General features: G+C 35.1%; 1 protein-coding gene across 4 annotated transcripts; it reads left to right on the plus strand.

Annotated features, from left to right (window-relative positions):
- The first annotated feature begins 11,461 nt into the window (after positions 1–11,461).
- On the plus strand, positions 11,462–25,066 carry LOC120277365 (ABC transporter G family member 28-like). 4 transcript variants are annotated; one of them, XM_039284182.1, is made up of 14 exons: positions 11,462–11,797; positions 11,881–11,957; positions 12,471–12,728; positions 12,984–13,047; positions 13,139–13,285; positions 13,428–13,462; positions 14,603–14,676; positions 15,269–16,128; positions 17,323–17,619; positions 17,793–18,275; positions 18,386–18,534; positions 18,858–19,147; positions 19,225–19,349; positions 24,718–25,066. In XM_039284182.1, exons 1-14 carry the CDS (start codon positions 11,601–11,603, stop codon positions 24,872–24,874), a joined length of 3,213 nt encoding a protein of 1,070 aa, XP_039140116.1. In that variant the 5' UTR covers positions 11,462–11,600; the 3' UTR covers positions 24,875–25,066. The 4 variants fall into 4 exon arrangements, with proteins under 4 accessions (XP_039140116.1, XP_039140123.1, XP_039140131.1 ...); XM_039284189.1 differs by lacking the exon at positions 14,603–14,676 and having other exon boundaries at positions 13,139–13,281; XM_039284197.1 differs by lacking the exon at positions 24,718–25,066 and having other exon boundaries at positions 19,244–19,335.
- The last annotated feature ends 706 nt before the right edge of the window (positions 25,067–25,772 follow it).

The raw sequence follows: 25,772 nt of genomic DNA on the forward strand, positions 1-25,772 counted from the left end.
ATGGGCGGGTTGTCATTGTCTCCTATGTGCACACCCTTGATACTACACACACTTGTCACGTACATCCCCCTTCACTTACGGGTAAAAATGCATGGGCGGGTTGTCAATGTCTTCTATGCGCACACTCTTGATACTACATGCACTTGTCACATACATTTAAAAAAAAACCACTTATTTAACTGAATTGCGCCAAGGTATTTTTATTTTTGAAATTTTTAAGAGGAATATGTGCTGACACTCTCATCTTATATTTGTGTATGATCTTTATAATAAATTTATTATCATGTGAGGAACTATATTTTCAATGGGAAGCAATCTTTTTCAACTTGAGTCCTTTGTGCATGAGTGAGGTCATAATGTTAACTCTCTATTGTTGCAAGGTGAAAATGTACAGTATAATTAAAAAACCCACTCATTTGCTTGATAAGTAGCCTATCCATATTTTCCCAAAATAATAATAATAATAATAATAATAATAATAATAATAATAACTTTTTCAAAGTTTCATTGTCATAAACAAAAAGCATAAGCATCATAATTAACCTTTGCAAAATCCTGAATGTCATGGAGATAAGTTTGAATGGCAAAAGATTTACCAGCTTCTAGCTTGTCAAATAAATCAAGAATCCTTGTCAGTTTAAACAATTTAATTTACATATCAAATGTGCAAAAGTATTGGTGTCAAAACTCTTGTTGCAAGTGTGCCTTAATTGAAGAAATTATGTAAATAATGAGTAGAGGTTGGAAAATATAACCTTTTTTTTAATAGAATGCACTAGTTAAAATTCAAGCTGCATCATAAAACATACACAAACAATCAATAACCTCTAAGTCTATTAACTCTCAATCTATTGTGTATGGTATTTTGTGTCCCGTTGAGGAGACGAGTCTGAACCTCAACTCACTTTAAATTAACACCAGCCCTACTATGTGTACAATGTTTGTGCCTCCCCTGAGAAGATGAGTCCAAACCTCAACTTACGTAAAGTAAAAGCCCAAATGTTTTAAGGGTAGCCCCTAACGTGGCTCGTCCACATTTGTAAAAGAAAATGTATAAACATACATTAATAAATTTTGTTATTGATTAAAACAAATACTATATTTCTTGTATAATCAAGAACACAAGCAAAAACCTAGTTTTTGATTTACTTATCAACACCGAACTTATAAATATGAAAATAATCAAAAACATATAAAAATTTATCTGGTGTCCAACATAATATCAATGATGTTAAATTGAATTCTTTGAAGTTTCAAAATTTTACCATGGTTAATAATTGTCCTAGGTTAATCAATATCAATTTTCCCATATATGCTCATGTTTTGAGATATATGACTAGATAAAAAAATGAAATTACAAAAATTCAAGAGCTTGATTAGGCCTCTAAATATAATTGAAATATTTGAAAGTTCTTTAGATTTTTGTTGTACAGGCCTTGTATGCTCCCACGGTTCACATTGTGAGTATATGGCTGTTGGCCACCACATATTGGGTCTGTCATGTTAGATTCCGAGTGGTATACTTCTTAGTATTTAACAAACTTTGACCAATTTGGTTATTTGAAAAATAAATTTGTTGGCTTAAGCCCATTTGTGGGCTAGAGAATAAAGTTGGGCTTAGCTAACCCCTAAATGAATTTGAAAAAAAAAAAAAACTATGTCAACAATAGAAGCTCTTTGAGGGTAAAACAGAAATGTTTAAGAAGTGATGAAAACCAAGTGAGAGAGAATGAATGAGTGAGGGAAGGTAGAAGGCAAGTGTTAAGTAATATCACAAAAATCAAATAGCATTAAAAGGGCATGCGGAAGCAATAATATATTTATGATATATATTCTAATTGTTTTAATGAGCATCTTAATTTAATTAAAAGGCCTAGAAAATTATCTCTTGATGATTTTCTTTTTTTTTGATGCGCCGAACTTATCTCTCGGATTATCGTAGATCTCCTAGCGCCGAACGAAAGTTTCACGCCTCTAGATCACACACCGGAATTATGAGACAATCTCCTCTTCTTCTCCAAATAGCGGCTAGGGTTAGAGAGGAAGAGAGAGCTAGGGGATTTTCTCACTAGAGAATTAATTGAGTTCCGTCTATAGTTGGAGAGGAGTCATATTTATAGAAACTTCATAAAACATGATAAACATTATTCAATTATGAGTTCTATTCGAAATATGAACCTTCATAATATGATAAACATCATTCAACTATGAAGTCTTATTCAAAATATGAACCTTCATAATATGATAAACATTACCATAGAAGTTCTATTAGAAATATGAGTCCTAATCTAACTAAAACCACTTTTATCTTTGAGTCCTCATAATTTTGATTATCTATTCGACTCCATCGAATTTAAATTAAAATTTAAACTTAAGACAAAAATCCTAGACCAATTTACAATTTCACTCATCCCATGAAGTAAAATTATAAATTGACAATTTTACCCCCGTACTCAAAACGAGACTGATTCTTTATCACTTTAAACGTGACTCCCTAGGTTCGTTCCGATTGGCAATGGGAGGATACCAAAGGACATGGGTGACACCTAGCTAGCCCGTGGCCCCACGTCGTAGCCTAATTGAACACGAATGAGTAGATCATTACGAACCTTTCCGATTATGATTGCCATATGTGTATAAACCTTTCGTTCTTGTATCCCAACCGAGTAAGAGTCATGGTAATTGTCAAACTCACTGAACTCGATCATATGCAAATAACTATAGTAGGGTGAGATTGCCAAACTACCCTTCGTGTTCCACACGATTAGTTTGACTGCCTTGGCCAAGGTCTTCTAATCTCACATACTTACAATCACATAGGATACTGACTCGTTTACTTCCGAGTGAACGAATTCATTCTTGGTGATCACTCACAATTGCTATTTGCCCGACATAGTCACACTTCAAGGTTGGCCCTACTAAAAGATAAATTGAGCCTAACAACTCTAGTAACAGACAAGACGTCACAAGTACATTGTGATCATGATACCTTAGGTCTAAGGTCCACTCATATAATCATAACCAACAATCCCAATCATTGACTGTCAAAGAGTAAAACCCATGTGATTGGATTGTTGCGAGTCATGTTCGAATACACTAATTCCCAATGATGTATTTATGACATATGCTCCCACTATTCTATAGTGTTCAACTATCGCTCTTTGTCAAAGTATATGTCATACAAATCCTTATGAACCTTTAATGCCCAATTAAAGATTCTCTGATTTGCGAACTATTTAAGTGTATAAGTACCAAACCCTTCTAGTGCTCTTATCTTTATCCCACAAAGAGTAGAAGGTTTAACTTAATACACATGGACTATGATATTCAAAACTAATTATAATGCCATCACAAGATTTATATGAACATCAAAATAAATGCCTATTTAATAAGAATAAGAATTTATAATACAAATGAAATACCCAAATATAAGTATCCTCGTTGGCATTCGAGGGCATAATCCTAACAGCAAGAACGAAAAGGAAACCAAGAAAAAGAGGAAGAAAGAAAGGGGATTAGGGCTTGAATTAAGCAAGACAATCGGGCCTGCAAACGGTGCCAAATTTCGTCCAAATTTTGAGTAGTGAATTCTTGTTGGTAGCTCTTATAATCTACTAGGTTAGATTTTTCTTTGATCTTTTCTTGATGTCATATGTTATCCATCCTTATATTGATAATGTGTGTGTTGTTGAGAGTATTCTCTTGACTTGTTGATGTCTTCACGTTGTGAACCTCTAGTTGTATCTAGAGAGAACCATCTTGTTATCCCATTATTAATGCAGTGAAAAGGTTTAAGAAGCTATAATGAGTCCGGTGGCTTTTTCCCTTTGATTTGAAGGAATTTTCAAGTTAAAATTATGTTGTTAGCTTGTCTTATTGATTTATATCCCATTCCAACACTCAAGAGGGGTTTGAAGTGTTTTTGGAGCTTTGTTTGAAGGCATATGGGCTCACACCCACATATGAAGTCGTATATCACGTCCAGAGACCGTAAGAGGAAATATGCACTCGCACAAGAGCCCGCACAGTACGTCTAGAGAATCATGCTGACAGGAATCGCCTGTATAGGTGACGGTATATGTGAACAATAATTTGTTCAATGTATAAGGTAAGTTTGAGCCGCACAACATGTCTAGAAAGCCGTGCGGACTTAGTATGCACTCGTATAGATAACCATATACATAAACAGTAATATGCTACAGTATACATGAACATTAACTGTGAACCATAACTCCACTGAAAATCTCAAGCATTGTACCATAATTCTCATTAGTAGAGTGATCGAATCCCCAACAAGATTCATATTTTATATTTTATTTAATAAATATAAGGATGATGTTGATTTATAATACTTGTGTGATGAATGGGGTTATAGAAAGAAAAATCTAAAGGCTACTGTGGAAGAGAGAAGCTATGGTTCAAGGGTAATGGGAGATCACAAGGGAAATTAAGAAAAATATATTTCATACAAAAAGAAGAGTAACAATAAAGTCGTTATTTTGTAAAAGAAAATTAGCATAAAAATCATAAAAAAGAAATGCAGTTAAGAGTCGATCTATACAGATCTCTTTTCTTTATTTTTATATTATAATACACATGTATGTTCATATTTATATTGAGCTATATATTTAATACAACAACCCAAGCTCGGAAAAAGTGTATATAATTGTATTATGAATATAAAAATTTATGAATTTGAATCAACTTTAATATAGAAAATTAGGAATCTATGTGTGTGTATATATGCAATAAAAACTTGATAAATGAATATGCGATAAATTAATAATCTCAAGTAAATAATATTTTTTTCCAGTCTCGACTAGGATTAATGTGCTAAATTAATAATTTTGCTAAATGCATAAAATAATAATTTTTTTAAAAAAACTCTCTAGGCCCAATGAAAAATATAAATTAATAATTTATTGAATATACAAAAAAAATATCATACAAAATTCATAATGTTGATTTTTTTAGATTACTACTATTTTTAATTTTATTCTTTTTTAATATATGTATCTAAGGGCATTTGTTTCTTTTTTGTCTTTGAACTAAATTAAATTTCATCCTTAACTTTTTACAAAGTAAATAAATCATACTTGGTATATTTTTCTCATGTTGCATGCAATAAGTAATATTTAAGGTTACTATTGCTAGAAAGCTTGTTTCATAAAAACTTTAGATAAAACACAACTATCATTTATATCTTCATCATCATCAACTGACTTATCCATTACCTCTTAAATAATATCTTCATCATCATTTTTATTAGAATAGTTTAAAAGCTACTCAATATCCATTGCTTGTAATTTTATATATTTATCTTTGTTTTCCTAATTATATAAATGCAAAAATCCATTTAAATTAATAAATTATTTATTTATTGATAAATAAATAACGTATATAAAATAATAGGGAAAATTGGTTATATACCCCTCAAACCCAACAAAATTACATATTTTTGGTCCCAAAACATCATAATTGAATGTACACCCCTGAAAAATAAGTTGAATTGCGGATATACCCATGTTGTTAAGTTTTGGGGACAGAAATTACTTATATTATCTTAACTATGGTTAAAACATGGAGTAAATTATGTAAAATGTCAAAAATACCCTTACATACCCTCACCCTCTCTCACCCATCCAACCCTAACTCTCACTCACCCTCCACACTGTCCAAGCTCTAGAGGATTAAACCATCTCCTTCCTCTCTGCCAACAGCCGCTCTTCCTCTTCGCCGACGACCGCACATCCCGGAAATCTCTCTCCGCCGACGGTCGCACATCATGGAAATCTCCATTATTATAAGTATTATAGGTTCTTAAAGTGGCTAAGGTTTGTTGTATAGCAATTTAGCATCCTGATTGTGGTATCTGGCTTCCCTAACATATATTCTATAATTTTCAATTTGTGTGTGTGTGTGTGTGTGTGTGTCCAGGAGGAGTTGATGGGAGTATAGTTAAAGGCAACATTCAGAGTCAAAAGAATTGACAGGGGTGAGAATATGCAACACAATTTCTTCCATTGATTCCATCCTTTTAACTTTTTCACAAGTAGTATGTAGCCTTAATAATTGACGAATGTGAGAGTATGAAACAAAATTTCTTCTATTCTTTGGACAATTCTAAAAATATTATGCACTTTCCAGAGTCTCCCATTTAGACTTCTATTATAAATCATTTTTCTAAAAATATTTTTTAAACTTTGGGCACCATTGCTTTGTGTCTATCACTTAAGGTTTAAAGCTTACCGAATTCAATGGGGGTTTAATTTTTGGATTATAATTTAATTTTCTTCTTGTCTTTTCTTTTTTGAAGGAGAGAAGGTTTTGGAAAGTATATATAAGTTAACATTCAAATATGATGGATACTTCCAGGAAATTAAAGATGGTACAAGAATGAAATATCATTTGGGAAAACAAAAAACAATTATAGTGGATACGAATCTATACAACAAAATGATTATGTCAGAGGATCTCTCGCAATTCTACAAATGGGGCATGAATGAAATACCTATATGTTGGAGTGTCACAAGAAAAAACAATCAGATGTTATTCAATGAAATTAGAAAAGAAGATCTCATGAGCATGTTCAATGAATACAAAGACTTAAAGAAGTGTCAGATTTATGTAACTTTGATGCAAATCATGAATTTAGAATCAAATGATATGAGAGAAACTCCACGAAGTGCTTCAAATGACAACCCTATTTCAACCCTTCCAAGTGTTGATGCAAATGAGGAAAACATCAATATGACAAAAGAAGATTGTGTTGAATATGTTGTCTTAGCTTTGCAAATTGAAAGCGAGACAAGTTATCATTCATTGTATAGTAGTGACTCAAATAACGAATCAGATGTTGATAAAGATGGCATTGACAATGATAGCGATAATCCGAGTATGAAGATTGGTTCCTTGTTTGTAGATTATTATCAATTTCGGAGAGCACATGAACAATATTTGATCAACATGGAGTTTTCTATTAAGTACATCAAAAGTAATAAATCAAGAGTGACGGCAAGGTGTGCTGATCATAATTGCTCATGGAGGACATATGCATCAATTGTTCGAGAGCAAGGTGTATTCCAAGCAAGAACAATTATTCATTTCTTATAATTAATTAATTTTTCATTGGACATTAAGTAACAATTAATATATCTTCAAGTCTTGTAGGTGAAAACAAGAACACTCTTGTTGCTCAGTAAACAAATGTGCGAATAAGATGGCTACCCAACATTGTATTGCAAATAAATTGTTTGATTGGCTTCGAAGGGAAGGTTATTTATCCGCTAAGGAGTTGAAAAGAAGGCTAAATGAAAAATATAATGTGGATTTACCATATCATAGGGTTTGGAGAGGGAAATTGGGAGGAGTCATATATGAAGATCACAGATTTCAAGGATGACTTGATGCAATGGATCCCATTTGAAATGCGATGAGTCATATATGAAGATCACAGATCACAGATTTCTTTTGGGATGTAGACCTTTCTTAGGGAAGAAACCAGAGATATGGATTTTACAATATAGCCATGGAAGACATCAAGTCAATTAGTATTAGAGCTTATAACTTGCTAGCAGACTTAGGGAAGAAACTGGAGATATGGAGTAGATTGCAATTTAGTATTGCTTGCAAATGTAATTACATCACAAATAACATCTCTGATTCTTTCAATGCATGGGTTGCAGAGGCTAGGGAAAGGCCTATTTTGAATCTTCTTGACACAATAAGACTAAAAATAATGGTGAACATGAACAAGAGGAGGAGAATGGCAGCATAATGGAAGGATAGTATTGTGCCACCTATGAAGAAATATGTAAGCAACATGTCCAAGGAATTGGAAGCATATGAGGTGCAATGGTCATTTGATTCAAAGGCTGAGGTCTCTTACAGAGGACAGAGGTGTGAGGTTGTGTTGAATGACCGAACATGTAGTTGTAAAAAATGGCAAGTTTCTGGAATCCCTTGTGTACATGCATTAGCATTCATCCTCAGCATCAGAGGTGTAACATGGGAAGAATATGTTGATTTATATTTTTCATCAGAAAAAAATTAGGGTTGCCTACAGCTTGGAGATTAGTCCTATGACTCGACATCAACTAGTGGACTACTAATAGTCAAGTGGATGCTTTACTTCCTCCATTGTCAAGGAGACCAGCCGGTAGACCCAAGAAAAATAAATACATCAACAAGCAAACTCCAGAGGGAATAAATCCATCAACAAGCAATTATTGAGGAAGGTCCGAAAAATATCATCATTAATCTTTTTTTTTTTCTAATAAGTTATTTGTTGAGTTGCTAATGGAGATTAATCTTAATTTCAGAGGAAGGGGAAAGGGAAGGGGAAGGTGAAGGGGAAGGCCTACAACTACTCCAACAAATGAAGAAATCCATGGTTAAGAGAATATTAAGGTATGAATTGTTCATATTGATAGTTTCTTTTCTTATTATGTTTCTTTTCTTTTGATGCCTAAATTTCTTCATGGTCTTTATATTTGAAATAATATGTTTTTGTAATTTTTGTAGGTTTGGAGATGTTGATGTACTAAACATCATTTTGTGAACATGTGGAGATGTTGATGTACTGAAACATCATTTTATGAACATGTGGAGGTGTTGATGTATTTGCAAATATCATTTTGTGAACATGTAGAGATGTTGATGTATTTGTAAGCATTGTTTTGTGAACATGTCAATGCATTTGTAAACTTTTTGTGGAGATATTGATGTACTAAAATTCATTTTCTAAATATGCTGATTTTATGATAATTAAGGATGCATTTGTATATGTGTTATAGGTGATATGTGGATATTGTATATGTGAATGTGTTATTTAAAGATGCATTCATAATCCACGTTTTTGTAATGATTAAAATTTGTTTAGGTTATTTGGTTAGGTTTGATAAATATCAATAAAACTAAAATTTTGGGGTATATTTGAAAGTGCAAGTAATAGTTTTGAGTTAGAGTACATAATTGTAAATTAAAAGTAATTTTTAGCCATTTTAAATTTTAGATTTTTAAAGGGGTATTTATAAATTTACAATGAAAATTTTTTTCAAGGGTATATATGTAAAGGGTATAACGGTCATTTTACATATTTGTTGTTAGTTAACTGACAGAATTTTAACCTCAGGGAGTGTATATGCAATATACATATCATTCAAGGGTATATATACAGATTATATTTTATTCAGAGGTAAATATACAATTTGAAAAATATTCAAGGGTATATTTTAAAAAAACCCAAAATAATATTTCTTTTAGGTCCCAAAAATTATGAGCAATCTCACGCATGGTAAATTCAGCTCACTCAAGTTACCTCAAATTAAGGTGCTCTGCTGCATGTGTAAACAGGTGAATTTTTGTGAGCTTATCTAGTCGACACTATTCATGATTACTGGAATTCAGATGAGCTCACTGTTTCAGAGAGAAAAAGATGAGAGAGATGATTAGTGTAACTAAAAATATTATAGAATAAAAAAAATAAAGCTTTTAAAATGTGATGATTCACTATCAGGGTATTATAAAAGTGAGGAAAATGTTTTTAGGTGGATGAAAATTTGGGACGGCCTCCTTTCCTATAAAATGAGCAAATAAAACAAACATAAAGACAAATCCTACCGAAGTTCATGAACCATGTAATGATTCTAGATTAACATTTTCCTTTATTTAAACAACCATTAAGTCATCAACAACGAACATAAATAAATTAATTAATTAAACTCATCTTCATTTGTTATATGTGACATTCTTTGAAGAATTATGTCTATTTGCATGAGGAAGAAAACACCAAAATGTTTGATGAGGATATAAATAACTTTTGATTGTGTCCTAATGGTAAATGTCAATGTCTTAAATTCAGTCTTCATGCAAATAAGAAAGGTTCAATCAATTATTTTATTTCTTGATGTTAATCCATTGCAACATGGCAAGCTGTCCTCACATGAGTCCTTAAATTTCTCCATATATGCAATGTGGATGAAAGAGAAGTCATGCTAACCATATGCCAATATGCCATATATTAAAATCAATGCCTTATATATAAAAAGTTAAAATAAAATGATCACAATTAGAGGTTTTTTTAATCTTATAAATACAAAAGAAAACTGAAAAAGGAACAAAAGTACATGTTTGCAATGATAGTAAAGCTTGCAATTGAATTAGTCTCTTGTTATATCTTTGTTCAACTACCCCAATTTGAATATATATATATATATATATAATTATAATAAGATATATATAGTTTTGGCCGGCAATTAGAGGTTGATCATAACTTTGATCACTTATAAAAACTTGTAATTAATATCAATCGAAGGCAATATTAATTTAATCGTTTATGTAATAATAATGGTTCTTATTCAAATAAATAAATAAATAAATAAGATGATAAGCAAGTTTCGTCTTTAATCTCAACCCATATATATATATATATTCAAAAACAAAAAAAAAAAACCATTTCTCCATTTCGTAGTTCTTTCTTTGTTTTGCACAAGCCGTATAATTAATTGTTTAAGTTTATTTTTTTAATATATTTTTCTAATTATTTATGGTCTCATTATTTCAGATAGGGATGACATTTTATATTTAGAGTAAAAAATTAAGAAATCTATCTTTAAAAATTAAATTGACTAATAGATATTAAATACATATAATTTTCATTAAAAAAAATGCACCTAGCAGATTCTTCAAATTATTATTATTATTATTATTATTATTATTATTATTATTATTATTTTTATGATGTGAGATATCGAAAGTCTTATTAAAAAAAAACAGATCTCTCTTATATATGATGTTTTTGTATACAAATTCAAAATCACTTATTTAAGTGATCCAAAACCTTTACCTCTTGGCCCACCTCTATTTATTAAAAGATTTTATTTTGATCATAAACTTAAGGTTAAAAATAAATAAATAAAAAAATGATTTTAAATCATAATTAAACTAATTTTTTTAAAGAAGTATATATGCATACATATATATATATATATATATAGAGAGAGAGAGAGAGAGAGAGAGGAGTTTAATACCATATTTTATTTATTTATTTAAAAAAAACATAAACTGCTTCAGTTGTGAAGAATAGTAAGGTTTTTTTACAAAGTGGGTAAACCTCATTTATTCAAAAATTAAAAATATATAATACGGCTAAAAAGACAAATATGCTCTTTCTCTTTTTTAAGTGAGGATTGTTTTTTATAACAATAGTTGAAGTAGTTGGTCCATTTTATTAAAAAATAAATAAATAATGGTAACACTACAATTATAACAGCTTTGTACTTAATCATTAACAGCTATTGCATTGGGTGCCAGGAAGCATATCAACACCAAAAACATAAATATAAAAATATAAAAAAAAACAAATAATAATAATATTTAAAAAAAAATGAAGAGGAACAAAAGTGTCCAAATAAAAAAAATGGCTCGTATTCACTGAACCGTTACTTACCGTTGACGCTAACACTCTCCGTCCAAACTCTTCAAACCCATTTTTCTTCTTCTTTTTCTACTTCTTCCCTCTCTCTCTCTCTCTCTCTCTCTCAGCTCTCAATTCACCTCTCCTTCCGGCGATCTGGAATCCCTTCCTCTCCGATCTCCGCATGCCGAGAGACTACCTCGCCATCGCCTTCCTCCTTGCTGCTGGCGCCTCATTGAGCTGTCTCCCTGTGGGGCATTGTCAGGATGCTTCTGGGCCGGCTGGGCTGGTGGCGAGGTTGGTCTATGATCGGCTTGCTAATGTCACTGATCGTTTTGTCGAGGATGCTGGGAAGCAGCTTAGCTTCTGTGTCCAGGATGCGTGAGTGGTTCTTTTGGTCATTGGGTTGATGTTTTGGAAGCCTTTGAGGTGTTTGTTTTAATGCTTGTGTGGTTTTGTTTCAGGAAAGCTGATTGGAATGACGCCTTTAATTTCTCTTCGGATTTGGGGTTCTTGGCTAATTGCATTGCTGAAACTAATGGTGCGAAGCTCTAAAGTTTTGTTTTTTATGCGTGTGTGTGATTGTGGTGGATCTGGTTGGTTGAATTGATCGAATTGATTTCTTATGGCTGCATTTTATTTGTGAAATTTTACTTTTCTTTTTTTGAAAGTTCATGCTGAACTCCTGTTGATGGAAACTTTTCCTTGAATATTTTGCCATTGACTTGGTTTGGATCACAGTTGTCAATTATTATTATTATTACGTAGAATATGTTCAGAATGAGAGCAGATATTTTATTTATGTTCATAACTTCTTACTGATTAGTTTGTAGAGATTGTTTGTCATGAAAATGCTGCAATGGATGAATTATGGCAAACAAGGCAATTTATCACATTCTAATGTCTTGATGATCTTATGAATTATGTTTTGCTTAAAAGTATTTTAGAGTAGAGAAATACATTTTTGTTTTGAAAGTAGATTCATGTTCAATGATTTTGTTCTAGTGTGTATGCTTTGTCATTGGTCATTCATTCTCTGAGCTGAATGTAACAGATCTCACAAACCGTATATGCTCAGCAATGGAGCTGAAGTTCTACTTTGACAGTATTTCTAATGGTGGAGGAAGCAATTTTCTAAAACCGAATAAGAACTGCAACTTGACGTCCTGGGTTCCTGGATGCGAACCCGGGTGGGCTTGCGGTCTTAGCCCACATACCGCTCAAGATTCCAAGGATATACCTGAAAGAGACCTTGATTGTCGCCCTTGTTGTGAAGGCTTCTTCTGTCCTCGTGGCCTGACTTGCATGATACGTAAGAATCTTGGTTTCTCTGGTGGTTCTATCTATTTTATGTGAATACCTGGGAGTTGTCTCCATGAATTTGTTTTCTTTTATAGAACTGGATCCTGCATTTGAAATTGCTGTATATTTTACCCTGTCATCCAAAGGATATCATCTGGCACATCTTGTCTCTTTTGCATTTATTATGAAGTTACACAGCATGTTTAACTTCCATCAAGCGAAGCTCTTAACTCTTTTAAATTTCTTGTTTTCTTCTTGATTGAAGCTTGCCCCTTAGGTTCATACTGCCCAACTGCGGAGTTAAATAAAATAAGTGGTGTCTGTGAACCGTAAGTAGCTTCGTTCATTCCAAATTCATCATTCATATGAGACTATTTTCATACATGCAACAGGGATGAAGTATTTTGAGATTATATGCAGGTACGATTATCAGCTACCTCCAGGGAATCCAAACCATACCTGTGGTGGTGCTGATAGGTGGACTGATGTTCAAACCAGTAGTCAAATTTTCTGCCCTGCAGGATTCTATTGCCCGAGCACTATTCAAAAAATTCCTTGCAGTAGTGGGTATTGTTTCTTATACTGATTTGCATCTTCTCTCTTGGCTTAAACTTGTTTATTTCATATATGAAAACAGACATTAATCCTTTCTTATCTTGTAGCCATTAACTTACTGCTCTCTCACCGTCTTCTGCGTTGCACTTTACAGACACTATTGCCGGCTGGGTTCCACTTCTGAATACCGTAAGTGTCTTAACAAATTTAACTCAAATCAAGTTGATGTTTAACTAATTCTGTTTCTATATGGAACTTAGTCCTTGTTTGATATAATAAAACTTATAGATGTATTTCATTGATAACATACTCTAGATGACATAGATATAGATATTGAATGGACATTTATGAGTTCGTTAGAGCAAAATGAATGTTCAACAGATTTGTCGATGTGCTCTTTGCAGTGGTTGTATAGCTGAAATTGAGATTGAAATGGATGTTGGCCAGACTTCTGTGTGCTCTTGGTGCTTGTCTAGTGAACATTTTGATAAGAGAAACCCAAAAGGCAGATTCTAATGAGAAATGTTCAACCTTCAGAAGTTCTTTCAAGTAATTCACTACTCAATGGAGTTTAGCAATTCAACTCAGGCTACACCCTGATCAAGCCTGTGGCAGGCCTAGATCAGTTACATACTGTCTGGGGTAGTCTATGGCCACTATTCCTGTTAATGTTTGTCGTGGTCAATGCATAATGCTTTGTCACATTGACCTAGCAAACTCTTGCATATGAACAGCCTGTTAAATTTGAAGTAGCAAGTCTGTGGCAATTGTGTGGCAGTAACAAACTATTCAGCAAGATAACAAGTTAATTTAACTTTCTCTCACTTTTTGACCAGCTTTACTTCTGAGAGCTAGCAGCTTTATACTGCCCATCCGCCATTGCCCATATAAGAGCCATCACACCAGAAATTACATGCAACTTGATTTTTATCTGCATCTTCTTCATAGTGTCTGCTTACTGGATCTTTTTGTAGTCCAATCCTAGCATGTTAATATCAAAGACTTAAAATCCATGGCTTGAATCATCAAGGGCATGATTGAGGCGCCTGTGCCATTCTCTGAATAAATTTTTTTAAGTAATTCGGTAAGGTGAAATCTTGGGTACTTGGATAGGTTGAATTGTGGAAGGACTAACTATTTTCCACAAAGATAGCTGAAGTTTTAACAAGTCAACCAGAAGTTAGCAGATGGTTGTGCAGATTCTGTTTGCTTACTACATTCATTGATTTTTCAAACTTTGATGCATGATCGAGAACAACTAATTCATTTCTGTTACAAATTGAATATCACTTCAGACACTGAAAGATAAAGTTTTTTATGAATTTTCAGGGTGCTTTCGGAAGAGTGCTTGTGCACCAAATTCTGCTAATCAAAACATTTCAATATTTGGTGCTTTATTGATTGTAAGTGGCCTTTCTTTTTTTATTAAAAAATAAGTAATTAGTATCAAAAGCTAAGTTAATGCACATTTTTAGTGTATTTTGATTAGTAATAATTAGACTATGGTCTATATCCGATCAGAATAGCAATTCGGTTATATAAAGTAACTTCTTATACCTCAACAGTGAACCTGTCAGAAATGGCTTTCTCCTAAAAAGACTTGGAAGAGTCAATGACTCAAAAACGTAATGTAATTCATATCAAAACAAGGTATGGAACAGATAAGAGATCCATTTTCTTACATTTATAGCCCTCTGTGGTTGTAAACCTCAACGAGGCAATTAAAAGTATGTATACCTTCCAGTTAAAGATGTGATGTGCTACTTTGGATCATGGGTCATGTCTCCCTTCACCATTTAATTAATGAAATAATCATAATTCATGTGCTTTAAGGCTATGTAAGAATGTGTGACCCTCATGTGAAATCTCTACATGTATTATACAAACACAATTGGAGAATACTATTTACTTGTAAGCATCCATTTTTTGGGAAAAACTGCAAATGATTTATAATGGCATACAGATTTTCTTGACATTTCCTCTTGTTTTATGTAGGTTGCCTTGAGTTTGTTGCTGCTAGTCATATATAACTTCTCTGGTCATCTTCTCAACCTACGCCAAAGAAGAGAAGCCAAATCAAGGGAAGCAGCAGCAAGGAGTGCAAGAGAGTCTGCACAAGCTCATCAAAAGTGGAAGGCAGCAAAAGATATTGCAAAAAAGCATGCTGCTGGATTTCAGGAACAATTATCTCGTACATTTTCTCGCAAAAAGTCCAACAAGGATACAGAGATGCAAAAGGTTCTTGTTCAACCAAAACATCTACAGTCAAGAAATGGGGAGTTAGGTAATAGTTTCAGTAAACCAATGCCTGAGCTTGTTGAGGATCCTGCTAGCGATGAAGACTTCGGTGTGGAATTTGAAGATGAAATCTCCAAAAAGTACGAACCTGAAGGTAAAGAAATGCATACACGTAGCCAGATCTTCAAGTATGCGTATGGAAAAATTGAGCAAGAAAAAGCTCTAGAGCAGCAAAACAAGAACTTGACATTTTCTGGGATAATCACAATGGCCACTCAACCAGATATCAAAACTAGACCTGTCATCGAGGTGGCCTTTAAAGACTTGACTCTTATGCTGAAAGGAACTAAGAAGCAACTTCTGAGAAGTGTAACCGGGAAGCTTAAGCCTGGCCATGTAACTGCTGTCATGGGCCCTTCTGGGGCCGGGAAGACCACATTTCTTAATGCTTTGGCTGGAAAAGCTACTGGATGTGATGTTACCGGTTTGGTTCTTATAAATGGAAAGGCTGAACCTCTTCGAGCTTACAAAAGAATTATTGGTTTTGTGCCGCAAGATGATATTGTGCATGGAAACTTGACAGTGGAGGAAAATCTCTGGTTCAGCGCAAATTGCAGGTACAGACATATTCTAGTTTCCATCCTTTGTCATTAAACAATATACTGTTAAAATCACAACACCAACACATGATGGGCCTTACGTGACCAAGTCTAGAATTAGTGGCTTTGATGGTTACCAAGTATTCCTATTTACTAGTGATAGTGGAGTTTGTTGCTGAGATGAGTTAAGGGGAAAGAACATGTCTCTGTCCACCTTGTCCTGTATGCCTACATCAGGTTCATTAATTGCACTGAATGGATCATCCCTCTGAAGCATATCTACAGAGTGTTTTGTGCCTTCATTATTGAGTACACTTCTTTTCTCTCAATTATTTTACATCTTCTATTTCTCTTCCTATTGAGCCTGTTGCCACTTTGCAATCCTCTCATGTTCAACATATACTATTAGAGTTAGAGTTGAATCTCTCCTTTTTCTTGAATCGGGTACTCAGGTTCAGAGATATCAAAAACTCATCATAATGTTAAGCAGAAACTCTAAGTTATCTTCTAAATCTTATTATCTTAAATATATCTACGAGAATTTTTTTTGTTGCTGTTTTTTAAATTATATTGATTTCTGTACGGAGGCATTTTTACTTTAAAAAAACTCATAAGAAAATGTCTTTCTAGCTTCTAGGCTTAAAGCGGGACGAAACTTCAAAACTCACTATTTATTTTATTCAAAAAAATATAGTGAACTCGACAACTTGATCAAACAGATTTATAAGATGATGTTATTCATTAGTGATTCATGCCATAAGCTATTTATGCATCTCCCATTTTGTACTTCTGCCATCTTATTTGTCTCTTTTAATATATTCTTAATCTAATTTAGCATCATGATTTGTAAACAAGTCTCCTGTTCTTCTAGTCAACATATGTGTTCGTATTGCACACCAATTCTCTACTTGTCTAACTGCCAGAATCAGTAAAATTTTCGGCTTATTCTCGACACCTTACTAGTGGCTATCCTATCATTTGCCCCCCAACATGCCAAGTGTTATTTTTGTAGTTCTTACTTGCTATGCTGCATGCAATAAAATATTAGTTATCGTCATCGCAGTCATAATCATGTTCAAGATGCATTCAGTGTTCTTCCTTCTTAAATCAAAAGTATCTAAAAATTTAAAATTTTCTAAGTTTGTCTTTGGTTGTGTTCTTTATGCACATTCTCATTAGATTCTGCTAATTCTTTTCTCTTGCACATTATAGGCTTGCTGCAGGCATGTCGAAGGCTGACAAAGTTCTTGTTGTTGAAAGAGTTATTGAATCCTTAGGTTTACAAGCTATACGAGATTCCTTGGTGGGGACAATTGAGAAACGTGGAATCTCTGGGGGACAAAGGAAACGAGTAAATGTTGGATTGGAAATGGTTATGGAACCATCACTGCTAATTCTAGATGAACCGACATCTGGCTTGGATAGCTCCTCATCTCAGCTTCTCCTAAGAGCACTTCGCCATGAAGCCCTTGAAGGAGTAACCATTTGTTTGGTTGTTCACCAACCAAGGTTATTTTGACACTCATGATAGCACTTTAGAAAATTTCTGGTTTTCCTACTTAATTTCTGTTAGACATCATGATCAAGGTTTAATTATGCTGATCTTCAGAATATTACTTACTAACAATGCAGATCTAGAATACCGCTCAATATTGACTGATGCTATTTCATTTGTGTTTCAGTTATTCATTATTCAAGATGTTTGATGATTTAATTCTTTTAGCCAAAGGAGGTCTAATTGCATATCATGGATCAGTGAAAATGGTTGAAGAATACTTTGGGGGCCTTGGGATTGATGTCCCTGAGCGTGTGAATCCTCCAGACTATTACATTGATATTTTAGAAGGCATAGTAAAACCAAGCACCAGTACAGGTGTGAATTATAAGCAGCTTCCAGTTAGATGGATGCTACATAATGGTTACAAGGTGCCCCAGGATATGCAGCAACATGTTGCTATGCTTGGCATACCAGCAAAGGGCGAAGAAGGAAGTAATTCTGGAGTTGGATCTGAAGAACAGTCAATTGCTGGTGAAATGTGGCAGAATGTTAAGGGTGCCATAGGGAAAAGAAAGGACATTTTGCATTACAACTTTTCTCGAACTAAAAATTTGTCAAACCGCCAAACTCCTGGCATGTTGAAACAATACAAGTATTATATAGGGAGGTAAAATCTCCTTTGCTCTTGGATAATCATTTGAGATATCCCTCTTTCTTACATACTGTGATTTTATTTATATATTTTGATGTATATATATGTTCCCTTCGCTTGTGCAGGCTTGGTAAACAACGTCTACGTGAAGCTAGATCGCTAGGAGTTGATTATTTGATTCTATGCCTTGCTGGAGCGTGCTTGGGAATGCTTGCTAAAGTCAATGATGAAAAATTCGGGGTGGATAGTTACATATACACAATCATTGCAGTTTGTAAGTTAAAGTTATTTTAAAATCTTATAATTTTCTTATTCAGATCATGACTACAATTTGATTAACTATTTCAAATGCATTATAAGTACCTCCATAAAGAAGCGGTGTTTGTTATGGATGGCCTTTTTCGGTTGTTGGTAGCTTTATTCTATTAGAATTTGAGAATCTCTTTTTTCCTTTTCTTCTTCTTTGATACACCAATCTGAATGATTTTCTCCAGTATTCTTGCAGTTCTATTTTGAAATTAACTGGTGTCAAAAATAGTGACTTGCTAATTCTTCAGGGCATGTCATATAAACTAATTTCTATACATTGAATTGCAGCTCTCTTATGCAAGATTAGCGCTTTGAGGTCGTTTTCACTAGACAAGTTGCATTACTGGAGAGAAAGAGCCTCCGGCATGAGTTCACTAGCTTATTTTCTAGCCAAAGATACAATAGACCACTTCAACACTATCATCAAACCTATAGTTTATCTCTCGATGTTCTATTTCTTCAACAATCCAAGGTCATCTATTGCAGATAACTATGTTATTTTGCTAGCATTAGTCTATTGTGTGACTGGCATAGGCTACACTTTCGCCATCTGCTTCCAACCAGGATCAGCACAATTGGTTTGTATTGCTGATACTCCTGCTATTTGTAAATTTGCGCTTCTACTATCTAATAAAATTATTAAATGATATTGCAGTGGTCTGCTCTTTTTCCAGTTGTTTTAACGCTTGTAGCGACGAAGAAAAACAGCCCAAAATTACTCGCAAACATATGCTACCCAAAGTGGGCACTAGAAGCATTTGTGATTGTCAACGCCAAAAGGTCAGCTATGCTTTCTATTGTTTTTAATTTTATTTACATCTCATTGATAAATTTTTTTGGGGTTATATAGAGCCTTACACCTCATTCTTATAAAAACAACCCTGGACTATTTCATAGTTACCTATTTGCCCATAGGCTCTTGAAAAACCTGAAAATATATAAACATACAATATATAAACATCCACTAAGCCCATTTTGTCACATCCTCTAGCTAAGTCTAACGAATTGAGCCCTTTCGTTAGACAATCTGCTGCCTGGTCTTTGGTTGAAACATGGCCTAGCTCTAGTAGTCCATTATTCAACTTCTCTTTGATGAAAAACCTATCGATCTCGATATGCTTGGTCCTGTCATGTTGCACTGGGTTGTTGGTAATGCTTATGGCTAACTTGTTGTCACACAACTTCATTTTGACTCCTTGATCCAACTTTAACTCCACCAACATACCTTTTAGCTATAATAACTATGCAACTCCCAAAGCCATAGCTCTGTACTCTACTTCCTCTGTCGATCTTGCCACCAAAGACTGCTTTTTACTCTTCCAAGAGACCAAGTTACCTCTTACAAAGATGCAATAACTCGAGGTGGATCTCTTATCATCGGAACATCTAGCCCAATCAGAATCACAGTAGCTCTCAATGCTCACATGACCATTATTCCTGAATATTAGCCCCTTCCAAGGGCACTTTTTCAAATACCTCAAGATCTGGTACACTGCCTCTATATGACCCTTCCTGGAGTCATGCATTTAGCAACTCACCACGCTCACTGCAAAAGAGATATCAGGACGTGTGTGACTCAGATAGATCAACTTTCCTACCAATCTCTGGTATCTCTTGCGATTAACTGGTTCTCCGGCCTCTGCGCTCAGCTTGAACCCTTGGTTGATCGGTGTAACCGTAGGTTTACACCCCAACATACCTGTCTTCGTGAGAAGATCAATTGCATACTTCCTTTGAGAGAGAACAATTCTCTCCGCTCCTCGAGCTATCTCAATCCGAAGGAAATATCGAAGCAAACCAAGATCCTTCACCTCAAATTCTTTGCATAGTCTCACCTTAAGTTGGGCAATCTCTTTCTCATCATCCCCTGTGATGATCATGTCATCTATATATACTACAAGTATAGTAATACAATCTTGATTTCGTCAAAAGAACACAGTGTAGTCAGCGTTGATATGCTGGTATCTCATACCTATCATAGCTCTCTTGAACCTATTAAACCAAGCGCAAGGGGAGTACTTTAGCCCATAAACGAGATTTCTTCAACTTGGAGACCTTGCCCACTGTCTGGTCTGTGCCAAATCCTAGTAGTATATCCATGTACACCTCCTCCACTAAATCCCCATGAAGAAATGCATTTCTTCATATCTAACTGGTGTAGCTTCTACCCACCATTCACTGCTAGCGAAACCAACATCCGGACGATGCTCATCTTCGCTACAGGTGCAAAGGTTTCATCATAGTTAATGCAATAGGTCTGATTATACCTTTTTGCCATCAAACGTGCCTTGTAGCGCTCAACCTGCCGTCTGGATTCTGCTTCACAATGAAGACTCACTTGTATCCAACTGTCCTTTACCCGGATGGTAGTGACACTAACTCCCATGTGCAATTTTTGTCAAGAGCCCTTAGTTTTTCCTGCATGGTTGCCTTCTACTTTAGGTCCTCCTCCTCCTTTGTTACCTGCCAACACTTGGGTATAGAGACAATGTCCAAAGATGCAATGAATGCTCCATATGTGGATGATAGATTAGAGTATTGAACAGATTGGTCAATATTATGTGGAAACCCAAAATAATCAAGAGGATTCCCGCATTGCTGTGAGAAGTCCTCCTTAATGTCATGGAGGAAAAAGAAAGAGGAATCATATCACCTAGGTTTGTGGTGGATGATGTAGGTGTCTTAGGAGTAGGAGAAGGTCGAGACAAGGAACTTGGCACAAGTGTTACTGTAGGCATATGTATATTCACCTTTCTCCTCCTCTGGTACACTCTCAGCTCCCCATGAGCCTGATTTTCTCCTTCTTCTTCTCTTGTCAACTCTATTTCAGACTCTTCTTCTAGCTTATCCTCAGCCGATTCTTTCCTCAAAACAAGACCCGATCCCATCTCTAACTGAATTAGCCTTTCTCCCTCACTTTTCTCCCCCTCTCGCTCTATTTCTCAACTATCTGGCGAGTCACCAAAGGGTAAGGTTACTCTCAAGAGATAGTATGGCTTAGACTCGCGAAAAGTCACATCTATACTTACAAACAATCACCTTTCTCTTGGGCTCCAACACACATACCTTTTCTGAGTTGCAGAGTAGCCTACGAAAACACATTTAATTGCTCTAGGATCTTGCTTCCCCACTGTTGGTATGTTGTCACTCACAAAACACACACATCCAAACACTTTTAAGGGAAGAACTCCTCCATTATCACCCTTCAACATCTCACAGGGAGACTTCCAATCCAATATTCTCGAGGGCATCCTGTTGATCAGCTGAGCATCTATCAAGAACGCTTACCCCCATTGATAATTTTAGACATTCATCGATATCATCATACACCGGGTTACCTCTAAAAGGTGTCTGTTCTTCCATTTTGTTACCCCATTTTGTGCCGGTGTATATGGGCAAGTAGTCTGATGATGTATCTCCTATGTAGACAAGTACTCCCCAAATGCCTTATTGGTGTACTCTGTCCCATTATTGGATCTCAATACTTTAACAACGACACCATATTGAATTTGTATTACCTTGTGAAAGTCTTTGAAACAAGCAAGTACATCATTCTTATTTTTCATCAAATACAACCAAGTAACACGAGGAAAACAATCAATAAAAATCACAAAATATCTATAACTAATGATTGTAATTGTTGGACAAGGCCCCCACACATCAGAGTGAATAAGATAAAAAACCCCAGAACTCTTATTCCCAGAGCTATGATAAGAGCTTATGGTATTTTTTCCTAACTCACAAGCATCACAAACTAACTTTTTCTTATTTGCGCTTTCATACAATGAAGGGCGCAACCGACTCAAAACAGACAATGAAATGTGTTCTATACGCTGATGATGCCGTAGAAACATCTCCTCTACAGTCATCCCAGACACTCCTACTTTTGCTCCCTTTACCAAAGATGTCAATGCTGAATCCATCCCATCTCTGTGTATGTACCATAATCCTTAATGCCACGTGCCAGTCCCAAGTCTCCGACCTGTCCCTTTCTCTGTGAAGTTCACCTTGGGAATATCAAAAGAAACAACACAATTTAGTTGGAGGATAATAGCACTGATAGACAATAGATTTACTGGAAATGAGGAAGCATGCAATACATTGGACAAGGTCACTAAATTGGTATATTTAATTGTACCCTTACCAACCATAGGCTAGGCTGTGCTATTCGCTGTTTGAATGCTTTCTGTAGGGATCAAGTGAGTGAAAAAAGTGAACTCACTAGACGCCTTTGTCACATATCGAGATGCACAAGAATCTATGATCCATTCTAGTGATCTAGTGGGAGGTATAAAGACAAAAACATGTGCACTACCTGTGGCAGAATGAGTAAAAGTAGAAAGATTACCCCTGGAGTCAGAAGTAGATATCTCATCTATTATGCTCTTCTTTTCCCCATGTCCTGCCATTATCTACTTCTTCTTTAGCATCTCGAAGAGCTTATGCTCCTCAGTAACGACTGACTTCTCCTCTACTTGTGGATCTACCATCAAATGTGCTCGGTAACCTCCACCTCTGCCTCCTCTATGGCCCCCACGTCCACGACTACGACAACGACATCGAGATTGTCCTCACCCACCTGTCTCTCCCTCCTTAGGTGGCTTTGGACAAGCTTTACTCAGGTGGCCCACTTCTCCACAGTTGTAGCACTCGCAGGTCTCCCCTTGTGACATGTCAAACACCTGGAAGTCCACTCGACTCAGAGTGTAGCCTCATGCGACTCTCTTCCTATATCATAGCAGAGACAACCTCATCTAATGAAGGGATCTTTGATTGGGCTAGAAGAACTGATCTCCTTTGATCAAAGGCCAGGTGTAGATGAGCCAAGAACTGTATAGTCCTCATCTGTGCATTGAACTCCCTGCTATTGCACCCTGGATCACTGCAACTTGATGTAGGTGAAAAATGATCAAGATCTTGCCACAACTGTTCCAGCTCCATGGAGTACTCCTAAATAGATCTATTACCCTGCATCACCGCCTCTATGTGGCACTGGTTCTTAAACACCCTCATATGGTTCTCAGCCCCAGTATAGGTCCTCTTCAGCTTCACCCAAATATCCTCTACCTTTCGAATACCATCCACTGATGAAGCAACCTTTAGAACCATTGAGTTCAATAGCTAGGTGTAAAGCAAGGCGTGTGTGGTCCTGCACTCATCCTCCTCACTACTTCTACTCGTTGGCTCAGCCTTGACTCCTGTCAGGTATCCATTTAGCCTCTTCCCCAGTAAAGCAGTCTCAATCCGACGCGACCAACTCAGATATGTGGCTGGTCCATCAAGCTTCAGATCTACAGGAGGGAAATCTAGCCTCATAAGCTGTTGATATACCGGTGTCGACCCCTCACCTTGCTGACCCAACACCAAAAGCAAGGTTTTGAGCTCCGTTTCATTCAGTTTTTTCATAATATCCTCCATTTATCAATCTCAATTATCAAAGTCTAGATCACAAAGATCTCACGTGACTTCCTTCCTCTTCTTAACTTGACCCGATCTTAAATCTTCTTCACCCACAAGATCAAGATCCCTTTCATTCAACCTTTTTTTTTGTTTCTTGACACAATCTTGGTCCTTCAAGATATCAGGATCTAAATCAAACCCATCTCAACCCCTTCTTTGGGATTAGTAGGGTATCGACCCCCTTACCTGGGCAAACTTTAATTGACGGAAAGGGAGAAAGGTGGTGGCCGAGTAGAGAAGAGATGGGCGGCGGTATTCTAGCGGTGGCGGAACTTTCGTTAGGGTTTTGCTAAATCAAACTAAGCTCTGATACCATACTGTTTTTAATTTTGGTTACATCTCATTGATAAACTTTTTTGGACTTATATAGAGCCTTACATCTCACTCTTATAAAAACAACTCTGGACTATTTCATAGTTACCTATTTGCTCATATGCCCTTGGAAATATATAAACATATAATCAAGCCAAGTTCAAGTCGGTTGTGATTTACAATTTGAAACATTAAATGTTGCATACCTAATATTTGGATGATATAACCTGTCAATCATTAACTACTATAGAGCTCATAAATTAATATGTATATGTTGAATTTCAGAAAATAGCATTAAGCATAGTGCACATGAAAACACATGTAAAAGATTATTTTTGATTTACAAAGTGTATTACTAGCTCTTTTTCCCCTGTAGGTACAATGGTGTCTGGCTGATAACCAGGTGTGGTTTGTTAAAGACACTCACTTATAACATCAACCATGTCGGTCTTTGTATTGGAATTCTCATGGCCTACGGAGCGATTTTCCGCTGCATCGCTTTCATCTGCTTATTGACCTTCCAGAAAAAGTGAACTCTATAAAAATTCAGTTTGGTTATTTTTGTGTACATGTGTTGTGTTTATTGGTGTGAGAATTGTTTGAGGTAGAATACGAAAAAGATGAGAGATTAGGAAAGAAATTTACAAAGTTTGGTACATGAATGTAAGATAAATGGCATGAATATTTGGAATTTAGAATGAAATGCATTGCCAATATATTTTTCATGAACAGAATGTTAAGTATGTTAGATCCTTTTGATGCTGAAAATAGACATTGTTTGAATAAAATCTCCCTCTTGCTGTGTTGAGTCATAGCATGGGACAAGCGAAGACTATTAGATTTCGCCTATATGAGTCCATTTACTTGTTGACTCGTTAACTTATTTGACTTTCTTAACTACTCTCTTTTTCTCTTTGACAATCAAAGTCAGATAGTAGGCTTAGAAGGGATTCTGTTGAACCATTGATTAATAACAGCGGGCAATTTGATATATAGATGGGAATCACATATAAGGACAAGAATGCTTCTCCATTATGTATAGCATGGCTGCATGGGCATTATTATTATTATTATTATAAAGACAAGGATACTTCCCCATGATTTCATCTGTTTGACTTTTAAGTTATGAGAATGTAGATTTTGATTTTTGATTTATACTGTGTATAAGCCATCTATATAACATGTTTGTGTGATTTTGATCTCTCAGTTTTACACCAAAAATAATTAAGAATGATAAAGCATAATGACTAGAGAAATACTTTGAGGACATGCTTTCAAAATGTATGAAAAAAACATAAAATAGAGAAAAAAATCAAGAATATGTCTGCAAAATTTGTTTAAAAATGTAGAAAGATCGAGATTATTTGCAAGAATTTATGAAATTGTAAAAATATGAAAGTTCAAGGGCTTAGCTGCAAAATTTATAGGAAA

Source organism: Dioscorea cayenensis, chromosome 2 (assembly GCF_009730915.1).
Source record: "Dioscorea cayenensis subsp. rotundata cultivar TDr96_F1 chromosome 2, TDr96_F1_v2_PseudoChromosome.rev07_lg8_w22 25.fasta, whole genome shotgun sequence".
In the NCBI taxonomy this organism is placed as follows: Eukaryota; Viridiplantae; Streptophyta; class Magnoliopsida; order Dioscoreales; family Dioscoreaceae; genus Dioscorea; species Dioscorea cayenensis.